Raw genomic sequence first — 22661 nt, 5'->3', positions numbered from 1 at the left:
TTTCACTTTTCACTTTCATGCATTGGAGAAGGAAATGGCAACCCACTCCAGTGTTCTTGCCTGGAGAATCCCAGGGACAGGGAGCCTGGTGGGCTGCTGTCTCTGGGGTCGCACAGAGGCGGACAGGACTGAAGTGACTTAGCAGCAGCAGCAGCAGCAGCAGCAGCAGGAAAGCAACTAACACTTTCAATGCATCTCTGATGAAATACCTAATTTTGTTGTTGTTGTTTCTTTCAGGCAAACTCAGGCAATTCAAATTTTCCGTAGTCATTTCAGCTTATTTCATTTTATTTTTTTAATTGAAGGACTTTAAGATATCCTCAGGTCTGCTTTTTAAAAAGTATTTATTTATTTCTGGTTGTGCTGGGTCTTCGTTGCTGCCTGTGGGTTTTCTCTAGTTGCAGCGAGCAGGGATTACTCTAGTTGTGGTAAAGGGGCTTCTCATTGCGGTGGCTTCTTTTGTGGAGCATGGGCTCTATGGTAACTGGGCTTCAGTAGTTGTAGCACACGGGCTCAATGGTTGTGGCCCATGGGCTTAGATGTTCCTCGATATATGGAATCTCCCCTGATCAGGGATCAAACACACATCCCCTGCATTGGCAGGTGGATTCTTATCCACTGAGACACCAGAGAGGTCCTTTAAAGTCATTTTAGGTTTAAACTCAGCCAGCTCAGGATTTCACCCCACCCTCTCTTTCTCGCCTGGAGGCACCCAGGTTGTGAAGAGGTCTTCGCCCTGTGCAGCTTCCAGGGGGCTGTGGGGGACAGGTCTGTGTCTGGCCGCATCTGCTCTCTGTGTGTGCGTGCTGGCACTCAGTCGTGTTAGACTCTTGGGGACCTTGTGGACTGTAGCCCGCCAGGCTCCTCTGTCCTAGTGATTCTCCAGGCAAGAATACTGGAGTGGGTTTCCATGCCCTCTTCCAGGAGATCTTCCCGACCCAGGGGTCAAACCATGGCTCTTGCATTTCCTGCATTGGTAGGCGGGTACTTAACCAGTAGTGCCACCTGGGAAGCCCCATCTAGTCTCTAGTCATTGGTTTTGTCTCCCATGGTTCCTGCTGTAGGGTGCTTTGTGTGTTTCTTTTCCCAATCACCAGTTTCAGGCCCGCAGACCTCTCTCACTGCTGAGATACGGAGTAAAGGCAGCTTCTGGAAGATATTCTTCTGAACTTTCCTGGAAACTGCAAGGCTGTATAATGGTTTCTGTTTAGCGTTTTCTTGCTACCACTTTGGTCATTTCTAGCTTCTGTAAGGCTTGCAGCTTTCTTGGGCTCCATTGCTGCTGCTGCTAAGTTGCTTCAGTCGTGTCCGACTCTGTGCGACCCCATAGACGGCGGCCCATCAGGCTCCCCTGTCCCTGGGATTTTCCAGGCAAGAACACTGGAGTGGGTTGCCATTTCCTTCTCCTTAGATGTCTAGATAGGTCATGGGGTTGATCATCCACTCATCATCTGGCTCAGCCTGGAGAAGGGGGCTCTCTCTGGACTACCCCACCACCCCCAAGTCTGGCCCGGTGGGAAGGTTGTCTGACTCTTCGACATAGAGTGGGTGTAGGTTTGGGTCAGACAAATCTCATGTGGAATCAAGGTTACTATTGGAAATCTCATAGAAAGTTGTCTCATTGATACTGTCACCTGGCTCTCCTTAAGTCCATAAACCAGTTTTTTCTGGGGTAGTTTTGGAAGGCAGGTCAGGAATAATGTGGCTCAGACAGTAAAATGTGGCTCTGCCTGCATTTCAAAAGACCTGGGTTCAATCAGTGGAAAAGGGAATAACAACCCACTCAAGCATTCCTGCCTGGAGAATTCCATGGACAGAGGAGCCTGGTGAGCTATATAGTCCATGGGGTTGCAGAGTCAGACACAACTGATCCACTTTCATTTAACAAGTGGAGGGGGTTGTATAAAACAGATGAGAAAAGACAGAAGAAATTGTGAAGTGGGTGAAAGTATGTGACAATCCTTAGCTAAATTTTCAAATTCTACCTTGCCACCAAGGCACCCTCTTCCCAGATTTGGGCTCATTGCCATCCTACCATCTGTTTCTCTCCATAGAGAGAAAAGCCAGCAGGAAGCAATGAGAGAGAGAATTCCTCCACATTATACAGCAGTTGAACGGTGTGCTGAGTGTTGTCTGGGTTCCAGGCTGATTTAAGAAGAGGGCGTTTGCAGGCAAAGCCAAGCTGGGCTCAGCTGAGCCATAAACCACTGCTTTGCTGGAGAAGTATCTGCCTTCAGCACCTTGTATCAGGAAACATTTTTTAAAACGAGTTTGCCACAGTTTTCTTCTTAAGTCTATATAATGTTTTCATCATTAGATAGGCATGTTATGGAGGTTTTAACAAACAGATTCTATGCTTCCAAGGAATGTGTGGGTCAGAAAGACCCAGTCACTTCTTTGTGAGGAGCAGCGCATCAGTCTACATCCACCCAAGCTGCACCACCCCCGCCCCCGCGCCGCAAGGAACTCGCTCTCTCTCCCCACCTAGTGGTCATGTACCCACAGTTCAGGGGAAGTGCCTCGGAGCTTGCCAGTCTAGGATCTGTTACAGATTTTTTAGCAAAGCTAAACTCAGTAGAGAAATAGGGAGGAAAACAAAAACAAAAAAAACACCCCCTCACCACCAAAGTGTTTTAAGAGAAAATTGGCATTTGTTTTTCAGCTCTGTCTATTCATTGCTTCTTAAATAGGGCTATCTGTATCTGACATTGTTCTAAAATTAGATTTTTAGATGCGCTGAGTCTTAGGGCACTAAAAATGGCTGGGGCTCTGCTGGTGGCTCAGTTGGTAAAGAATCCGCCTGCGATGCAGGAGATGCAGGCTCCATTCCTGAAGATTCCCTGGAGAAGGAAACGGCTGCCCACTCCAGTATTCTTGCCTGGGAAATTTCATGGACAGAGGACCCTGGCAGGCCACAGTTCATGGGGTGGAGAAGAGTCCAGCATGACTGAGCACTCACACACACATACATGATGCTTGATATAAACTTTGTTATGATTCGTATTTTTGGAAGTAAAGTGCAGAATTTTTTGAGGTCTGGGCTGTAGCATTCTGGAATGTTCAGAGAACCATTCCTGGTGGTACCAGGAGGGGCTAAGCCATGGACCTGGCGGAGAGCACTGACAGGTGAATCTGTGAATCCTGTCTGTGCCAAGTGACCCCTGAGGATGTGGAAGCAGAGACACAGCTCTTTCTAGACCCAAGAAGACATTATTAGTAACAATGACATAAATATTTAACACTTGAAATCAGTATCTACAGCATTGTTTCCACTGAAACTGAGCAATATTTTCCATAATTAGGACTTTGCTAAGTGACATTTGTTTGGCTTTGTGTGGCGTCAAACTGAGCAACAGATGGTGGAGAATGTCTTCCTTCTGAGCCCCCTCTTGGGACCTGGGTCATTCCGACTGATGGAATCAGAAAGCTTGGACTTGAATCTCATCTGCCTCTGGTGTTTCCTGGACAAATCCCATAAGCTGCATCTTCTTCTAAGTTGTTTTTAGCACAGACTTTGTAGAAGAAAAAGTCGATGTCCTGGTTTATACCTCCTCACTCCCAAATGCACTGATCTGAAGTACTTACTTTGGTTGACATCTTTGACATCTTTTGCATTTATACATACATACATACTTTTTTTTTTTTTGCCTAAATGAGGTCACACTTGGTTATATTATTTTCTTTTAAAAATCAACCTTACTAAAATTATAATTTACATACAATAAAAGTTCATTTTTAAAAGATTTTTTTGATGTGGGCCATTTTTAGAGTCTTCCAGGTGGCGTTAGTGGTAAAGAACCTGCCTGCCATACAGGAGATGTAAGAAACATTGGTTCAGTCCCTGGGTTGGGAAGGTTCCCTGGAGGAGGAAATGGCAACCTACTCCAGTATTGCCTGGAGAATCCCATAGACAGAAGAGCCTGGAGGTTGCAAAGAGCTGGACACCACAGAAGTGACTTAGCACACATTGAATTTGTTACAATATTGTTTCTGTTTTATGTTCTGGTTTTTCTGTTGCCAGGTATGTGGGATCTTAGCTCCCTGACCAGTGATTGAACCCTTACCCCCTGCACGGGAAGGCAAAGTCTTAACCAGGGAACCACCAGGGAAGCCCCTAAAAATCCATTTATAAATGTACACCTTGATGAGTTTTGACAAATAAAAAGACTTGTGAAATGAATACCTCAACCAAATCATAGAGTATGTGCCTCACCTCCTAAAGTTCCCTTAGGCCTGTTTGCAGCCAGCCTCCCACCCCCACCCCCCACTCCACCGGGGCAATGACTTATCTACTTTCTATCATTGTAACTTCAATTGGCCCCCTCTCTAATTTCATTCTTCCCTGGTGGCTCAGCTGGTAAAGAATCTGCCTGCAATGTGGGAGGCCTGGGTTTGATCCCTGGGCTGGGAAGATCCCCTGGAGAAGGGAACAGCTACCCACTCCAGTATTCTGGCCTGGAGAATTCCATGGACTGTATAGTCCACAGGGTCACAAAGAGCTGGACATGATAGAGTGACTTTCACTCACTAATTTCATATGAATGGAATTCTACATGGTATTGTCGTTTGTGGCTGGCTTCTTTGCACAGCCTAATGTTTTCTGAGATTTTCCCAGGTTTTGGTGTTTGTCAACAGTTAGTTCCTTTCTACTGTTGAGTAGTTTCCATTGTAAGGATATACCATAATTTGCATATTCATTTGACTCCTGATGGATGTTTGATTTGTTTACCATTTTTGACAATTGTACATAAAGCTATTATGAACATCCACTTACAGGTCTTTGTGGGGACTTACGTTTTCATTTCTCTTGTTTAAGTAGCTAGGACTGGAATGGCTGGGTCACATGGTAAGCATATGTTTAGCAGTTTGTAAGAAGCTGCCAGAGTTATTTATAACGCTGATACCATTTTTTTTTCCCCCTCCGGGAATTTGTGAATGTTTCAGTTACTCACATCTTTGCCAAATCTGTTTTATTTAATATTTAGACTATATACAGAGGCATCTCATTGTGTTCTAAATTTTTTTTCCTGATGACTAACAGTGTTGAGTATTTGTTCTTGTACATTTGGACCATTCACATATCTTATTTTGTAGATGGCTTTTGTTCAAATCTTTTGCCCATTAACAAAAAATTTGGTGGTTTGTCTTACTATGTTGGAAGAGTTGAGATAATGGGAAATATTTATACTGCACTCTGCCTCCAATTCCTAGTACAGAGCTCCTAAAACCTTTGTACATTCCTAAGTAATAAGATAAGATTTAAGATTTCAAAAAAATAAAGAGCATCTTTTTGTTCTATTGAGGCAGCTCTGGAAGGGGCTTTCCAATGAGGACTGGCCACCAGAAAGACCAAACCATAATTAGAGGCTATGAATTTCAGTTCCACCCCCATCCTCCAGAGAGGGGAGAGAAGCTGGAAATGGAATTAGAAATTGATCGTGTCCATGTAAGGAAGCAGCCATAAAATACCAACAGTACAGCATTCAGGGAGCTTCCTGGTGTGTGAACACGTCTACACCAGGAGGGTGATGCACTCCAACTCCATGGGAATGGAAGCTCCTGAACTCGGGACCCTCCCAGACCTCACCCTATGTATCTCTTTATCTGGCTGCTTATCTGTATCCTTTATCACATATTTAATTTTTTTTTTAACTTTTACATTGGATTAGAGCTGATTAACCATGTGGTGATAGTTTCATATGAACAGTGAAGGGACTCAGCCATGCATATACATGTGTCCATTCTCCCCTAAAATCCCCTCCCATCCAGGTTGCCACATAACACTGAGCAGAGTTTCCTGTGTTATACAGTAAGACCTTGTTAATTATCCATTTAAAATATAGCAGTGTGTACATGTTCATCCCAAACTCCCTAACTATTCTTTCCCTCCATCCTTCTCCCTGGCAACCTTAAGTTTGTTCTCTAAGTCTGTTTCTGTTTTGTAATTAAGCTCATTAGTATCATTTCTTTTTAGATTCCACATATAAGGGATATCATATGTGTGTGACATATGACACACACTGTGTGACTTAACTTCACTCAGTTGACAATCTCCAGGTATGATATCCGGTAATAAGCTCGTAAATGTAAGTATGCTTTTGAATTGTGGTGCTGGAGAAGACTCTTGAGAGTCCCTTGGACTGTAAGGAGAACAAACTATTCAATCCTAAAGAAAATCAACCTGAATATTCACTGGAAGGACTGATATCATAGCTGAAACTCCACTACTTTGGCCACCTGATGTGAAGAGCCGACTCATTGGAAAAGACCCTGATGCTGCAAAGATTGAAGGCAAAAGGAGAAATGGGCAGCAGAGGATGAGATGGGTAGATAGCATCACCGACTCAATGGACATGAGTTTGAGCAAACTCCAGGAGACAGTGAAGGACAGAGGAGCCTGGAGTGCTGCAGTCCATGGAGTTGCAAAGAGTTGGACACGACTTAGTGAATGAACAACAACAACAACAACAACAAATGTGTTTCCCTGAGTTCTGTGAGCCATTCTAACAAATTAATCAAACCAAATCCAAGGAGGTGCTCTTGGGAACCACTGATTTATAGCCAGGCTGAACAGAAGTGGTGGGTGAGGGGGTACCTACAACTTGTGATTGGTGTCTGAAGTGTAGTGGGAGCATCTTGTAGGACTGAGCTCTTAACCTGTGGAGTCTCATGCTATCTTGGGGAGATAGTGTTAGAATTGAATTGAATTGTGGTACACCTAGCGTGTGTGGCAGAGAATTGCTTGGTGGATGTGTGTGTGTTAATAACCCTCTGCCACTGTAACTGGATCTTAGAATCATTACAGAAAACTTCCATATTTAGCTTTACTTCTTTATCATTTTGTGTACAATTCCTTTGTCAGATATAATAATATCCATCTTGCCTCCTCAGAGGTCAGATAAGATATTGAGCAGGAAGTGCTTTGCAAATGGGGGTGGATAATTCTATGTCATTCATTAAAGGCACAAAGGTCCTTCCTGTTGTGGTCACAGAAGCTGCCTGTTCCTCCCTGCCTTTTACAACCAGCATAGTGGAACCATCTGGGCTATCTGTGTCGGCTGCCATGAGTCAATAAGAGGGCTTTTTGTTTGTCTTTTCTCACCACGTCATTGCAATTTGTGACACACAGCCAACCTCAACATGTGTTTTCGGTTGTGACATTGGCCTGGGACGCCAAGAGGCATTGTGATGTGGGTTTCCATGATTTTGCAACAGTGGTGTCTCTCTGGTCTTATTACTACAGCTTCTGTTAACACACATTCATGGAAATGAAATGCCTGGCAAAATACCTTGAAGATATTCCCCCCTTCTTCATGACCCTGACTTCTCATAAGTATAATGGTTTTTTGGTTTCCTTATCTTAAAAGCATTTTAAGGCTCATTGAGAAAATATGGAAACAACACAGTGGGGAAAAAACATTTCCGTTACTTTCAAGTCCTCTTTGTTTTCTCACATAGGGTGTAATTTCTGGGCTTTTTAAAAGTTCTTTTCTGTCCTGATTTGCATGATTGTAAACTCTGGACCTGAAAGTATTTGGATTTGGCTTGTAAATCTTCAGAGAGAAGACTTCAGAGTCGGGGGGCGGTCCCCAACACCTTCTGGATACATTAATTCCTACAGAGTTGTCCTTGCAATCACAAAGGAGAATCACTGAAGATATTTCACACAGCCAAACACAGGGAGTGGGGTTGCCCCAGGATGCTACTGACCAGGGCTCTTGGCCTCCTTAATCAATAGATATTGACTAGAAGCCAGACAAGAAATTCAGGCAAGTCTTTACTGAGGCCCCTGCTTCAACAGGGGGCAGTGAAAACAGGTTTCCTTGCTGAGTTGCTCCCTGAGAAGGGTGGGCTGGTTCCTTACCTGGGGTGAAGGTAGGGGTGTGTCCAGAGGTAAGACCAGAGGGTGACTTCAGTGCTTTGCCTGCCCCTGAGGAGGTGGTGTGTGCAGGGGGCATATGCAGTGCCCTGTTTTTCTCCTGGCTCTTCAAAAGTGGGGCAGCAGACACAGGTTTGATCCCTCTGTTGGCAAGATCCCCTGGAAGAGGGCATGGCAACTCACTCTAGTATTCTTGTCTGGAGAATCCCATGGACAGGGAAGCCTGGCGGGCTACAGTCCATGGGGGTTGCAAAATAGTTGGACACAACTTAGTGACTATACAACAACAGTAGTTGATTTACAATATTATGCTCATTTATACTGTATGGCAAAGTGATGAGTTATATGTATATGTATTCTTTTTCATATTTTTTCCATTATGATTTATACCAGGATATTGAATATAGTTCCCTGTGCTATAGGACTTTGTTTATCCCTCCTATGTCATCCTTGGCTTCTGCCTTCTGGCTTATCTCCCAGTTCAGCCCTTCTCTGCCCAAATGTGGCTTTCACACTGTGTGAAAGAGAGCATTATAAAAGGAAAATTTGAAGGAATTCCCTCTTGCTTAAGGACCCCAAACCCAAGGGCATTGTGTGGCATCTGTGCTCAGCTTGTTCTGTGCAAGTTATGTGACCTCATCTCCAGCCAACCTGATGCCAAGGTCCAGCCACACAGAAGGGCTGGCCAGGCCCAGAGCAGAACAGCTTCTTCTGTGCCCCTGGACCTTGCCTTTGCCACTTTCTCTGCTGAAAATGCCCTTCTCTCCTGTTCCCCTTGCCTGGCACTTCCTGTACTGTGAGCATCCTGGGAGCAAAGGCAATCGTGGACCAATTCCTAGTGTACCTTCAGTACCCAGTTTAGCACCTGAAGGAAAAAAAGAAAGTGAAAGCGTTAGTCGCTCAGTCGTGTATGACCCTTTGCAACTCCATGGACTGTAGCCACCAGGCTCCTCTGTCCATGGGATTTTCCAGGCAGGAATACTGGAGTGGGTTGCCATGCCCTCCTCCAGGGGATCTTCCCGAACCAGGGATCAATCCCATGTCTCTTATGTCTCCCACATTGGCAGGCGGGTTCTACATCACTAGCGTCACTATATATGATGATGTTACCTTAAATTTTCATTTTCTCTCCACAAATGAAAAGCTAGGAGTTTCCCCCATGTTCTCAAAGTTTATTCTGATGACCTATATACTCAGCCACCCCTCACTGCACTATGTCAGTCTGTGTCATCTGTCCCCATACCCGTCACCCCCTCTCACAAGGTCTCTTCAGTGACAAGAAGGCAGTCAGAGTCTGAGACAGCTCTGAGCCTCTGGGACCCTGTCGGGGAGAGGGTGTGATCAGGGCTTCATGGGGTCAATAGGACTTCAGTGTGTGGTCTTGGGTAAGGGACCTCACGTTTCTGAAATGTGCTTGCAAAGAGTTGGACACGACTTAGTGGCTAAAAACAACGATGACAGTACTCCTGAACAGATCTACCAGGGAACAGGAGGAGGTAAATCTACTAAAAGTTACTGCTTTTTACAGATTTTATGAAATCTAAGAGATGGATGAAGTAAACAAGGCAGGGTTCAATAGTAATGTGTGGGGAAATTATCTGACTTCAATTAACAAGTCTTTCACCCCTTTATACAATGGTATTGAAAACTATTAAAAATATAAACCTAATTAAAAAAATCAAACATCTGAACTGAGTACCTTTATTAGATATTTACTTCTAGATTGAAAAATATATATTGTAGGTAAATATTAACCTCTGAATCTATACTCATCATTAAGAGTAAACCAAAAATACTAAAATATGAAATGAAAGACATAAATATATTGCTACAAGTTTATTATAGTCTCAAAAAGAAAAGAATATTCATAGACTATTGTGAAGGAAGGAAATGGATCAACATACAGTTTACTTCCAGTGTTAACTCAATAATAGATTTTTATAATAGGTTTGTATTTTAGAAAGTACCTATGTTTTCATAATTACTAAAAACACTCCAATAAAACACAGTTTTTAAAAAAAGGAAGTTCCTTGAGGATGCTTTGCATGTCATCACTGAAGAAAAGAGGACAGAGAAGAGGTGGAGGGAGGTGTCAGTGGCATCCGGGAGTGCATTGGAAGGACAGATGAAAGAAGAACATATTTCTCTGAAATGTGGGTGCCCCAGCAATCACTCCTGAATATTCATTGGAAGGACTGATGCAATACTTTGGCCACCTGATGCGAAGAGCTGACTCATTAGAAAAGACCCTGATGCTGGGAAAGATTGAAGGCGGGAGGAGAAGGGGATGACAGAGGATGAGATATGGGTGGCATTACTGACTCAATGGACATAAATTTGAGCAAGCTCTGGGAGATGGTGAAGGACAGGGAAGCCCGGTGTGCTACAGTCCATAGGGTCACAAAGAGTCAGACACAACTGAGCTACTGAACAACAACAACACCTGCCTGAACACCATGAGGATGGGGACTTTCCTGCACCTCCCAGCTTGTCTTCCCAACCTGTGTCTCGTCTTTCCTTCCATTTACAACTCTTTCCTGCATCACTGTTGTCAGACTAGGTGGGCACCCATACAGTTTATCTCAAGCACTGTGAAATGTGTTGAATGGATGTACCATGATCCTTGGCAATGTGATACTACCCACAGGAATTCCTTTACACCTTTGGTATGAAAGATGGCAGGCAATGAATGATGAACTAGTAACCTCAGATGCCATCAATGACTAGCTGGAGAGATGCTGCATTTGCATATAGGCTTCCAAACTGATTACTCAAAGTGAGGATCACGCCTGGTCCCTCCAGAGTATAAGACAACAGTGCTCCAGGGGCCCAAAACAGAGCCACAGACTTCGGGGATCCCTGACCCAGGTAAGTGGTCCCTTTGTTGTTTATTCGCTCAGTCATGCTCAAGTCTTTGCGACCTCGTGGATTGTAGCCCGCTGGGCTCCTTTGTCCATGGGATTTCCCAGGCAAGAATACTGGAGTGGGTTGCCATTTCCTTCTCTAGGGGATCTTCCCAACCCAGGGACTGAACCTGTATCTCCTGCATTGGCAGGCGGATTCTTTACCACCAAGCCTCTAGGAAGCCCACGTGGTCCTTACCCCTGGCTTGAGGAACCACCTGATACAGATGGAGGAGCCCAGCAGCAACTGGTGTCTGCCTTGCTATTTCCCTAACAGAAGCCCGCCCCTCCATGGAGTTCCTGAATTTCTAAATATTCTGTCTGAGACCTGCCCAGACCACCTTGCTTTCAGCCCCCAAAGCAGCTGGAAGCCTTTTAGGAGGGCTACCAATAAGCAGACATTGCTCCAGGGCCCGGCAATCCCTGAGCTTAGGAAACCTGCAAACTCTGATAATGCCAGCCTCTTCTCTGAAGGCTGAGAAGACTCATTCCAGAGTCTGGAAAGTGCTGGTCTTCAGAAAGATATTTTGGAACCCAATATTTTGAGCGATCTGAGCTGGAGAGATGACTGTCAATGGCTGAATGCACTGCCTCTTTAGGAAGCTCTGTGGAAGCCACCTGCATTTATCTTGATATAGGTGGCAAATTCCATAAACAGCTCACAGGGACATCCCTAGGTCCTCCAGCCTGCGGGCATCCTTCGGGTCACTAGCAGCATCTTCATGTATTTGGATACCTACATTTTTATCTTTTGTTCTGATGTCCTCCTGTGAATGCCAATTTTTCTGCCTTCTCAAGTGCCACCAATCCTCTGTGTCCCTTGATTTGTCCCTCAAACTGCAAAGGCAGGTGTGCTTTGTGAATTCAGGGGATGCAAACAATGAACTACTGAGGATCAAATAGTAGATATCTGTGCCCTTAAAGAACCATCAGTTCTCCGCAACCCCCAGAACTGCCCGGTGGTCATCCTCTCCTTTGCTCACTGTCCTACTGACAAGCCCTGGAGCTCTTCCTAGTCATTTTTACTTATTATAAAACCATCTAGGTTCTCTTTGTCTTTTTCCTAAGCCTTTTTCCAAGGATTGGGTTTTCACACAAAACTTCCATCTCTGCAACCTTAAAAGTGGTGTCAGCCTTGACATGTCACCTACCTTCAGTTTTTTCGTCTGTAAATTGGGAATAAACAATTCTTGCCCCACTTCCCTCACTGTGTTGCCCTGAACTCATGTTGGGGAATGGGCTTTGTGAATCGGGTGAGAGGTGATATGTACCACTGGAAAGTATTTGAAAGCTTCTCTCCTCCAAGCTTGTCCTGTGAGGGGATTCTGAGTCAGCCCTGCCCCAAGACATCAGGAGTTGAGCTCCTTGGGATCTCTGGAGGCTCTGTTTTCCATGACAAGAGGCTGCAAAGAAATGGCCTTTCTTTGCTGACTAGACTCTACCAGGGAGTTGGCAAAGTTTTTCTCTGAAGATTGGGACAGTAAGCAGTAGAGGCTTTCTTTGACTCTCTTTCAATGACTTATCTCTGCTGTTGCAGTCAGAGAACAGCCGTAGACAACACGTAAACACAGACATGATTGTGTTCCAATAAAACTTTATTTAAAACCAGGTGGTAGGACAGATTTGGCCTGTGGGCTGTCTTTCTCCAGTCCCAGGATTAGAAAAATATACTCCCAACTTTTTATTTTGTATTGGGGTATAGCTTATTAACAAACAATGATGTCATAGTTTCAGGTGAACAGCGAAGGGACTGAGCCATACACACACATGCATCCATTATCCCCCAAACTCCCCTCCCATCCAAGTTGCCCCATGAGCAGAATTCTCTGTGCTGTATAGTAGGTCCTTGTTGGTTATCCATTTGAAACATAACAGTGTGTACATGTCTATCCCAGACTCCCTAACTATCACTTCTCTCCATCCTTCCCTCTCCGCAATCGCAAGTTCATTCTCTAACTAAGTCTGTTAGTCTCTTTCTGCTTTGTAAATAGCTTCATTTGTATCATTTCTCTTTAGATTCCATATATAAGTGATGTCATATGATACTGCTCCTTGTCTGTCTGACTTAACTTCACTCAGTATGACAATCTATAGATCCATCCATGTTGTTGCAAATGGCATTATTTCATTCTTTCTAGTGAGTGGACAATATTTCATTGTATATACACACCATATCTTCTTTATCCATTCCTCTGTTGATGGACATTTAGGTTGCTTCCATGTCCTCATTACTGTACACTTATTCAGTGAACGTCGGGGTGCATGTATCCTTTTGGATCATGTTTTTATCTGGATATACACCCAGTAGTGGGATTTGGGGTCATGTGGTAGCTCTATTTTTAGTTTTGAAAGGAACCTCCATACTGTAGAACAATATAGTTTGAATTTTCTGTTTCATTTTGCTAAAATGTTGTCAAGATCATAAAAATGATATATTTCAAAAACATCGCTTTGGAGGGCAAACATCAAAGAAGGATGGCCCAGGCCTGGGAGGACCTCCTGGATGCCACAAACGTTTCCAGGCAGAGAGCAAGGCCTGCAGCCTGATGGACACTTACGGGCATTCAGCAAGGTCTTCTGGGGTCAGAAGATGCCATTACTAGTTTTCTTCCTGTCCACTCAGGTCCTGCCCTTCATCCCAGCCTCCTGTTGAGTCATTTCCTCACACTGAAAATGTCCGTTTTGGAGGAGAACCCAGGTATGAAAATGGACTGTGAAGACTGGGAAAGAGATGAACCTCAGGGCTCCTCAGAAGGTAAGATTCTTATTTAAAAAATCCACACCAGGGCCAAAGTGTAACTCCTAAAGAGGGACCTTATGAGGTGCTGGGCCCAGACCCAGCTTCTCCCTGTTGACCTTGCCTGGTATGTGAGTTTTGAGAACTTCCTTGGAAAACGAATTAGACAAGAGAAATCCTTGAAGGGGGAATGAGGCTTTGCCCCATATGTCCAGGTGCACCAGATGGTAGCTAAATCTTCACCCAAAGATTTGGGGTGCAAAGTCCTGATTCAACACTTGGATTTTTTTTAAAAAAATTATTTATTTTTGGCCGTACTGGGTCTTCATTACTGCATGGGCTTTTCTCTAGCTGCAGTGAGCAGGGGCTACTCTGTAGTTGTGGTGCATGGTCTTCTCATTGCAGTGGCTTCTCTTGTTGCACAGCACAGGCTCTAGGGCTCTTGGGCTTCAGTAGTTGCAGCACTTGGTCTCGGTAGTTGTGGTACATGGGCTTAGTTGCTCTGCAGCATGGGGGATCTTCCCAGCCTAGTGATTGAACCCATGTCTCCCATACTGGTGGGCAGAGCTATCAGGGAAGCCCCACCACCTGAATGGTTTTGAATCCTCCAAAGACATCTTTTTCCTCCCCATCGGCCCAGGCAGAGGAGAAACCCATGTGATGGAAGGGGTTCTCTGAGTCTGGGCTGGAAAACGGACCCTAGCTCAGGGCTTCTGAGTACCTGCTGGAGGAAGGCACTTGGATAGCGGATCCACAGGAACAAGAAGGGGAGGCTTTTGACCCAAATGACTGTCTAATGCACAGACCGTGGACGGAGAGGTCTGTAACACACCAGAAACCAAATCCTGGAGTTTTCAACCCACACACAGTGTTCAGAGTTGCAAAACGAAGAATCAGGATGTTGGTCTGGTGGATGTGGACCTGCTAACAGTGACAACAGAGCAGTTTGGCACCAGCCCTGCTCCTGTGACACGGGTGATGTGGAGGCCACCCTGCCCATTCTGTCCCCAAGACAGTGAGGAGCAGACACTGGAAGGCACAGACACCAGATACCATAGTCTCCGAATGCCAGGGAGCTTCAGACTGTGACCTCGAGACCACATCCTGGCTCTGCCTCTGTCTGTTGCTGCACAAGAGGTGAAGGCATGCCTCCTGTTCCCCACACAGAACTGGAGAGGCTTCTGTCTGAGCCACTTCTCCCCACAGCCTTCCCCTCCCACTTCTCGGAAGCCTAGACTGTTAGAGCTGGAGGGACGGATGGGAGGATGATGGTCAAAGTGGAGGGAGGCAGAGCTGTCTCAGATGGCAGAGGAGCAGCAAAGCAAAGATGGGGTAACACCTTCACACCGGAGCACAGGGTTCGGTTTTTCATCTTCTGGAGAAGGAAATGGCAGCCCACTCCAGTATTCTTGCCTGCAGAATCCTGTGGATGGAGGAGCCAGGTGAGCTGCTGTCTATAGGGTCGCCCAGAGTAGGACACGACTGAAGCGACTTAGCAGCAGCAGCAGCAGTTCTATGTGTTCTCAGTGTGCAAGAGTTGTATGGTTTATGACCAGACACTTTATTCAGGAATTTCTCAAATGATGTTTCATGAAAGAAAATCCTCCAGATGATTCTCAGAGTAATGTGGGCAAGTTATATTATCTCCACTGGAAGAATGCAGTGCATGTGTTTCTAATAAGTATGGGCTCTAGGAAGTTCTGCACTCAGAAACTATCTCCTTTTTTAAAAAATTGTTTATTTTTGGCTGGGCTGGGTCTTCGTTGCTGCGTGCAGGTTTTCTCCAGTTGCAGCAAGCAGGGGCTACTCTTCGTTGCAGTGTGTGGGGTTCTCACTGCGGTGGCTTCTCTTGTTGCAGAGCACAGGCTTTAGAGCATATGGGCTTCAGTAGTTGTGGTGCAAGTGCTTAGCTGCTCTGGACATGGAATCTTCCTGGACCAGGGATCGAATCCATGTCCCCTGCCCTGGCAGGCAGATTCTTATCCACAGCACCACACCAGAAGCCCCCCCACCGCTGAAACTAATCTTCACCTCTACCATTTTGGACCAAGGAAGCTATTTATAATGTCATCACTATTTCTCTGCTTCAGTGTTTCTCAAAACACATGCAAAAGAAGTAAGACAGTCAATGGCCCCTGATGGTCTTGAAAATTTCAATTGCCTGTGCTAACCTTCCTGTCTCTGATCCCAGACTCAGTCAGAGATGCCTTGGAGCCAGGCCCCAGCCTCACCTCCATGAGTGCTGCCCATGCAGGTAAGGCCCCTGGGTGAACTGATGAGTGTGGTAAATGGTGAGGGTGTGGATGGGGGATGAGCTGCTGGGCTCTCAGGGGAGTGGGAGAATCAGAGACTGGGGGCACCTCAGGTGCTGGGATGGAGCTGAGGCTTTATTTTCATAGAAGCAAGTCTCAGGAGGGCTGATAACATGTATGGTGTTGATGTATGGCAGAAACCAAGACAATATTGTAAAGCAATTATTTTCCATTAAAAATAAATAAATTTACAAAAAAAAGAAAGATGAGCCCAAGTTGGTTTCTGAGGTGCAGGTAATATGCAGCAGCTGAGGGGCACAAGAGAAGAAAGGTTTTGAGCCTGGTAGTCCCTCTGATCATGGCCAGGAGCCTGGAAACTCTGAAGTCCTTTCTCACTGTGTTTATGAAAATCAGAGACATGGCCAGCAGGGGGCACCCTGGAACCCACACCCCTGAAGGCCATGGTGGCTCGGCTAAGCTAAAACCCTTCTCACAAGCTACCCTGTGAACCTCCCATAACCCCATGAGGAAATGGTTAACATCACCAATTCCATGGGCAGAAACTGAGGAACAGTGGCAGGTTACCTGTGCCAGGTGACACAAACAGAAGTGACACGTGCTGGAATCTAAAGGTTCTACATGACCTTCCCAGGTGGCACTAGTGGTAAAGAATCTGAGTGCCAGTGCAGAGACACAGATTCGATCCCTGGGTTGGGAAGATCCCCTGGAGGAGGGCATGGCAACTCCAGTATTCTTGCCTGGGAAATCCTATGGAGAGAGGAGCCTGGTGGGCGACAGTCCATGCAGTCGCAAAGAGTCCGACACTACTAAGTGACTTTCATTTCACTTTTCAGTTTTTTCATAATGTGAGAAACACAAGTGAAGAGGATTCTACCCAAGCTTTGGTGTGAGATGATGGGGGCCCAAGCGAGGGTATGATAGGAGGGAAACAGAAGGAAAAGAAGACTAAATTTAGGAAATACTAAAAAGGTTCGAAAAAATAAAGCCCAGTATTAATGCTAGGAATGCAACTTATATAGTATGTCTGGGTCTCACCCTGGACCAGTTGAATCAGAATCTCAGGGGGCTGGGGCTCGGACATCTATGGTCTTAAAAGATCACCCACCAGGTGATTTCTGCTGTATAGCCAAGACTGAGAACACTGCCTTAGACAGTGACACTCAAAGCCTGGTCCTCAGACCATTAGCATTAACAGCCCTGAAAGGCTGAGTCTGTAGGTTTGGTTAACATTTGACACATTGCAAGGCTGAGAGTTAATCTAGTTTAATGATTCTGAATCAACATGCACCCAAACCATGAACTCAGAATGTCGAGGGCCCAGAAATGCTGCCTAGGACATTCTAACCTGAGCAGAGCTGAGAAGCACAGATCTCATCTGCCCCTACACCACTACAGAGCTCCTTAGGGTCTTGCCTGGGCCAGTCATTTTTTTGATCAAATGTCCATGATTTGGGGGGCTCTAGGCCAGGGCTGAGGATGGTGGGTGAATCAGGCAGGGGAATTGCTCCCAGGGGGCTTACAATGATGCAGGGAAATGGGCAAGGACACCAATACCTATGCTTCAGGAATGGGTACAAAGAGCTGTGTGGTCCAGAGAGGAAGTGGGCCCCACAGAGGGGCTTAGGAGGGCTTCCTGGAGGAGGTGGCAGGAGAGCCAGCAGGAGCCCTCCCCACTCACGGGCAGAAGGAGACCAGAAGGACATTCCAAGCTGAGACCAGTCAGGGGCCTTGTGCTGATTGCAGAGGATGAGAACGAGACTTCAAATTTCATTTCTGGTTATAATTGCCTAGGGTGGATAATTATATTACACGGTCACCTGGTTTGGTGGCTACTGTGTTATCAACCTGGACATTTCACAGCCACCTGTCACTGATGGTTGCTGGCCCACGTGTGGGCTCCTGCCCTTAATCCTACAAGGGAAAGCTGGGCCACCTGCTCTGTCCAAGGCCCAGTAGGGAAGACTCCTTGTGTGGCTGCACCTCTAGGCAGGAATGGCCCAAATGTGTCTCTAGGAGCCAGGCCCTAGGAAGTCCCCTGGTTTTCTTGTGTCAGGTCCTGACTGTTCAGGGAGGTTCCTCCAAGGCCAGGCACAAACCCTGTAGCTTCTTGTGGGAACCCGGCAATGCCAGCTCAATCTTGTATGAAGCTGTGCTCCTGGGCGCTTCCTACTTCCACATCTCACCTCCTGCTCTGCCACTGTCTGTGCATCGACTAGTAGGGGTTTGTCCCAGCCCAGGCAGTGCTGGTGGTGTGATGCCCACAGTGAGAGGATGCAGGAAAGAGGATTAAGAAGAGTAATGATTCACTAGTACTGAGTGATTTCTGAAGTTGATACCTGGCTAACTCTTATTCATCTCATTAAGCATTTTAATTCTCTCAAGACCCCAGGTAGGCACTGTTACTACCACTTCCCCTCATTTCACATATGAAGAAGTTGTGGTTTAGAGAGATTTAGTAACTTCTAAGTCCTAAAGTATGTCTTCCCTGGTGGCTCAATGGTAAACAACCCACCTGCCAATGCAGGAGGTGTGAGTTCCTTCCCTGGGTCGGGAAGATCCCCCAGTGAAGAAAATGGCAACCCACTCCAGTGTTCTTGCCTGGGAATTCCCTGGACAGAGGAGTCTGGAGGTCTACAGTCCATGGGATGGCAAAGAGTCAGACACTACTTAACGACTAAACAAGTCCTAAAATAGTAAGCGGCAGATCTTGGATTTGAACCCATGTCTCAGAATCAGAGCCCAGATGCTTACATACATGCTAAGTTGCTTGTTTGGAGCAAGGCAGACAGCCTGGGATGGGAGAAATCTTCAGGAGGCTGTGATGGCCAAGTTCACAGGCAGGGTGGGGGGCCAGGACCATCGACCAAGGGCTAGGTGGCTCAGATGGTAAAGAGTCTGCCTGCAGTGCAGCAGACCTGGGTTTGATCCCAGGGTTGGAGGATCCCCTGGAGAAGGGAATGGCAATCTACTCCAGTGTTTTTGCTTGGAGAATTCCATGGACAGAGGAGCCTGGTGGGCTACAGTCCATGGGGTCGCAAAGAGTTGGACACGACTAAGGGACACACACAGGGACAGAAGATCGAATTTTTTGTGCTTAGTGTGAAATGTTACTATCTGGTTAATTTGATCTAGGTCCAAGAGTGAAGGCCAACGGCCCAGAGAAATTCACCATCCATGACGGGGATCAAAAAGTTTTGGTCCTGGACTCCAAGACCCTCAGAGCAGTTCCGGATAAGACTTACATACTCCCAGGTGACTCTCAGGGGTGTCGTGTTTTCCGTCCCTGCAGTCAGGGGACGGCCTTCCTGTGAGGGGCTCAGCTCAGGCTGCATCACTCCTGCAGCTCCAGATGGTGGAGGGGAGCAGGGTGAAAGGGCCCAGGAACCACTAGGATTGCTAGGAATTAGATGGCAAGTCTGTAATGATGACTAGACTTGAGGGATGTCTTTCTGGGAGGTTTCTCCTTCTGAAAGAAAGACCCAGGCTGTGGAAGAAGGGGCAAATTGACCAGAGTGAATGAGGGGGTCTTTGACCAAGAATCAAGGGCTTCCCTGGCTTCCCTGGTGGCTCAGATGGTAGAGAATCTGCCTGCAACGCATGAGACCTGGGTTTGATCCCTGACTCAGAAAGATACCCTAGAGACAGGATTGGCATCCCACTGCAGTATTCTTGCCTGGAAAATCCCATGGACAGAGGAGCCTGGTGGGCTACAATCCATGGGGTCACAAGGAGTCGGACACAACTGAGCCACTAACAGACATGAAGGGAAAGGTTGTTCACATCTTGTCCAAAACCTCAGAAGACAAGAGGGCCTCTTCCTTATGCCAAAGACTAACCCATTCCTCTATCATTTTCCAGAAATCTTCTTTGTATTAGCCTCCCGTGTGAAGTCAGCTTATGAGAACAAAGGAAGCCCCATTTTTCTGGCCGTCTCAAAAGGCCAGCTGTGTCTCTGCTGTGACACAAACAAAGGACACAAGCCATCCCTGCAGCTGAAGGTGAGGGTTTCAACCAGTTTCCTTTGCCCTCGGCCACCCAAGTGGAAAGTCAAAGTCCTTAATGCCTCTCTGTGCTATGCTGTGCTCAGTTGCTTCAGTCATGCCTGACTCTTTGTGACCCCATGCACTGTAGCCTGCCAGGGTCCTCCGTCCACAGGATTCTCCAGGCAAGGATCTGGAGTGGGTTGCTATGCCCTTTTCCAGGGGATCTTTCCAACTCACAGATCAAACCTGTGTCTCTTGTGTCTCCTGCATGGCAGGCAGATTCTTTACCCAGATGCTCCACAAATTCTAATTTTGTCTAATATAACAGGAGCATCCATCTGCCCCACGCTGAGTTTTCTCCATCCCAAAGCCTGTACTGTCTAATTCATCTCTCTTACCTCCTAGAAGAAGAAACTTTCCAAACTGGCTGCCCAGAAGAAAGGGAAATATCTGCCCTTCATCTTTTATCGGAATAAAGTCGGCTCTCGGGATACCTTAGAGTCGGCTGCCCACCCTGGATGGTTTGTCTGCACCTTCCCCAATCCTGGGAAACCAGTCGGAATGACAAAAAGTCACGGAAGAAGGAAACACACTGAGTTTTCATTTCGGCGCATCTAAAAAGCTGAAATGAGCCCCTGTGAAGTCAGTGAATAAGAAACAGCCCCATCAGATGCCTTCCTGCCCTTTCTTCCCTAACTGTGTACCAATGGCAGAAGAACATGGGAGCTACTCATTAACCTCTTTTCGTTTCTTAATAGTGTTATAGCCATGCGTTCCGGGAAACAAACTCACTCAGAAGGACAATGCAGATAGTGCAGGCAGTTTATTACACCAGGGGGCCCAAGGCAGAGTCTCCTTTTAGCTAGGGACCCCGACCAGTTTTGGGGAAAACCTTATATACCCTAAGTGTACGTGCACAAACCCACCTCCCCAAATTCCCTGACAATCAAAGCTAACCCAGTGATTCATATGCCTTAAGCCTAGATAGTTAACAGTGGACAATTATCAATAGGCCTGTGGTCATACCCCAATAAGCATAATAGAATGCATGATTCTATTTGGTTACACAGATAATTAGGGTATTCTTTTAGTGACGGAGAGCCCCGGGGGCCTGGTTTTCCAGTTGGTATGTCATTTCCATAGTTACTGGGCATATAGCTCAAAGTCCACAGTCCGGCCCAAGATGGAGTCCTGCTTTCAAGATAGAACCTGTTCTGTTTCCTCCTTCATTCCCTCCTCTTGATGCTCTTAACTCATAGTATGAGCATCATTCATAGGGATATATTGCACCCTGGCTCTCCAACCACCAATTTGGGAGAACGACACCAATCTTTGGGTTACAAAGTTCATAATACGTTGTAAAATGCAGGGTCCACAAAGCAGAACCATCAAGGCAACTATAACGATGTTCCACAAATCACCCTTCACCCAAGATAGTGCCGAGAGGCAGCATTAACCTGTGAGTAGGCAGTGCAGCTCTAAGATTCTGTTCTGCATAGGGAAGAGAGATGGGGAACCAAGAAATATTTTCAAATTAGCTCTTCCAGTTTATCATGGCTTAGGTGGTATGCTTGGTGTGTTTGGCTTACCAGAGTGGGTGCCAGCTCCTCGGGTACCAATAATTTTCCACTTGGCAATTCCCACCACCCCTTTTCAGTCTTCATGCCCCTTCCACTTTGGCTAGTTGATTTTGGGCTTCAGTGTATTTTGGAGACTCCAGTGTTAGCTCAGGCATCTCTGCCAATACAAGAACTTTAGTAGGGGCTTCACTTGTCACCCCCAAGCCCTCGTCTGCTTGTTTAGCGGTTTTATCTGCCAGTCCGTTTCCCCGAGCCTGGGGGGGTATCCTTTTTTGACGTCCTTAGCAGTGTATGACTGCAACCCTTTTTGGGTCCCAGACAGCATATAATAGGGTCAGAATTTCTTTTTTATTTTTAATGTCCTTTCTGCTGGCTGTCAGAAGACCTCTCTATATAAAGCCCCATGTACATGTAAAGTAGCAAAAACATACCTGGAGTCTGTGTAAATGTTTGTCTTCTTACCTTTTGACAGCTGGAGGGCCCACTGAGCAGACCAGTGTGATGGCAGAGAGCTAGCCTCACCGATGGTTTCTTCCATGACTACTGCATATCCCGACAGTTGTTGTCCTTGTTTCATCAGGCTGGTGCCATTGGTGTACAGGACCCAGTGTGGGTCCGGGATTGGCTGGTCTTTCAAGTCAGGTCTGCTGGCATATTCCTTTGCAATCATGTGAGGGCCCACCTTCTCCCACAGGAAGGAGAGTGGCTGGATTCAGGGCCTGACAAGGCTCAATAGTAACATGGGGGTTCTCACATAACAGTCCCTGGTATTGAGTAATCCGGGATGTCGACAGCCACTTATGGGGGTCCCCTCACGGAGAGTGTTGACCTCATGCAGGACTTTTACAATCAAATCTTGGCCCAAAGTCAGCTTGGTTGTCTCCTGGACCAGTAAGGCAACCACAGCAACTACCCGTAAGCATCCCGGGCACCCAGTGGCAACATTGTCCAGCTGATTTGAGAGATAAGCCACGGGTCTGTCCCATGTCCCCATAGTCTGGAACAACACTCCCATAGCCACTTTGTCCTTTTCAGTCACGTAAAGAGTAAATGGCTTAGCAAGGTCTGGCAGGCCCAAGGCGGGTGCTGACCTAATTGTACTGGGTTTGAGTTCTATTACCTCTGGGACTTGTTTTGCAAGCCTGGGAGGGTTGTCTTCCGCCCCAACCTCAGGGAATTATTGAGTTAACTCTCTCTCTCTCTCTCCCTCCCTCGACTGTTTAGCCCATCTGGTTTCCCTTCTGGGAGATCGTGCCACCTCCATTCATCTTGAGGGGTTACCGAGAGGAAGAGTAAATAAATGGTT

At 46.3% G+C, this 22661-nt stretch overlaps 1 protein-coding gene across 2 annotated transcripts; it reads left to right on the top strand.

Moving 5' to 3' along the window:
* Nucleotides 1-10728: 10728 nt before the first annotated feature.
* IL37 (interleukin 37) lies at nt 10729-21802 on the top strand. Of its 2 annotated transcripts, XM_010834111.1 has the most exons (6): nt 10729-10747; nt 13406-13537; nt 15711-15773; nt 18925-19044; nt 19651-19790; nt 20184-20512. In XM_010834111.1, exons 2-6 carry the CDS (start codon nt 13456-13458, stop codon nt 20391-20393), a joined length of 615 nt encoding a protein of 204 aa, XP_010832413.1. In that variant the 5' UTR covers nt 10729-10747; nt 13406-13455; the 3' UTR covers nt 20394-20512. The 2 variants fall into 2 exon arrangements, with proteins under 2 accessions (XP_010832413.1, XP_010832412.1); XM_010834110.1 differs by lacking the exon at nt 10729-10747 and having other exon boundaries at nt 13450-13537; nt 20181-21802.
* The last annotated feature ends 859 nt before the right edge of the window (nt 21803-22661 follow it).

This window comes from Bison bison, unplaced genomic scaffold (genome assembly GCF_000754665.1).
Source record: "Bison bison bison isolate TAMUID 2011002044 unplaced genomic scaffold, Bison_UMD1.0 scf7180017864020, whole genome shotgun sequence".
Taxonomy (NCBI): Eukaryota; Metazoa; Chordata; class Mammalia; order Artiodactyla; family Bovidae; genus Bison; species Bison bison.
This window is presented reverse-complemented; position numbering and strand designations above follow the sequence as displayed.

Coding starts and splice junctions, on each gene's coding strand:
- IL37 (XM_010834110.1), top strand. CDS start 13,456: ATGTCCGTTTTGGAGGAGAACCCAGGTATGAAAATGGACTGTGAAGAC. Junction 13,538..15,710: donor ACCTCAGGGCTCCTCAGAAG/GTAAGATTCTTA, acceptor CTCTGATCCCAG/ACTCAGTCAGAGATGCCTTG. Junction 19,791..20,180: donor AGCCATCCCTGCAGCTGAAG/GTGAGGGTTTCA, acceptor CTTACCTCCTAG/AAGAAGAAACTTTCCAAACT.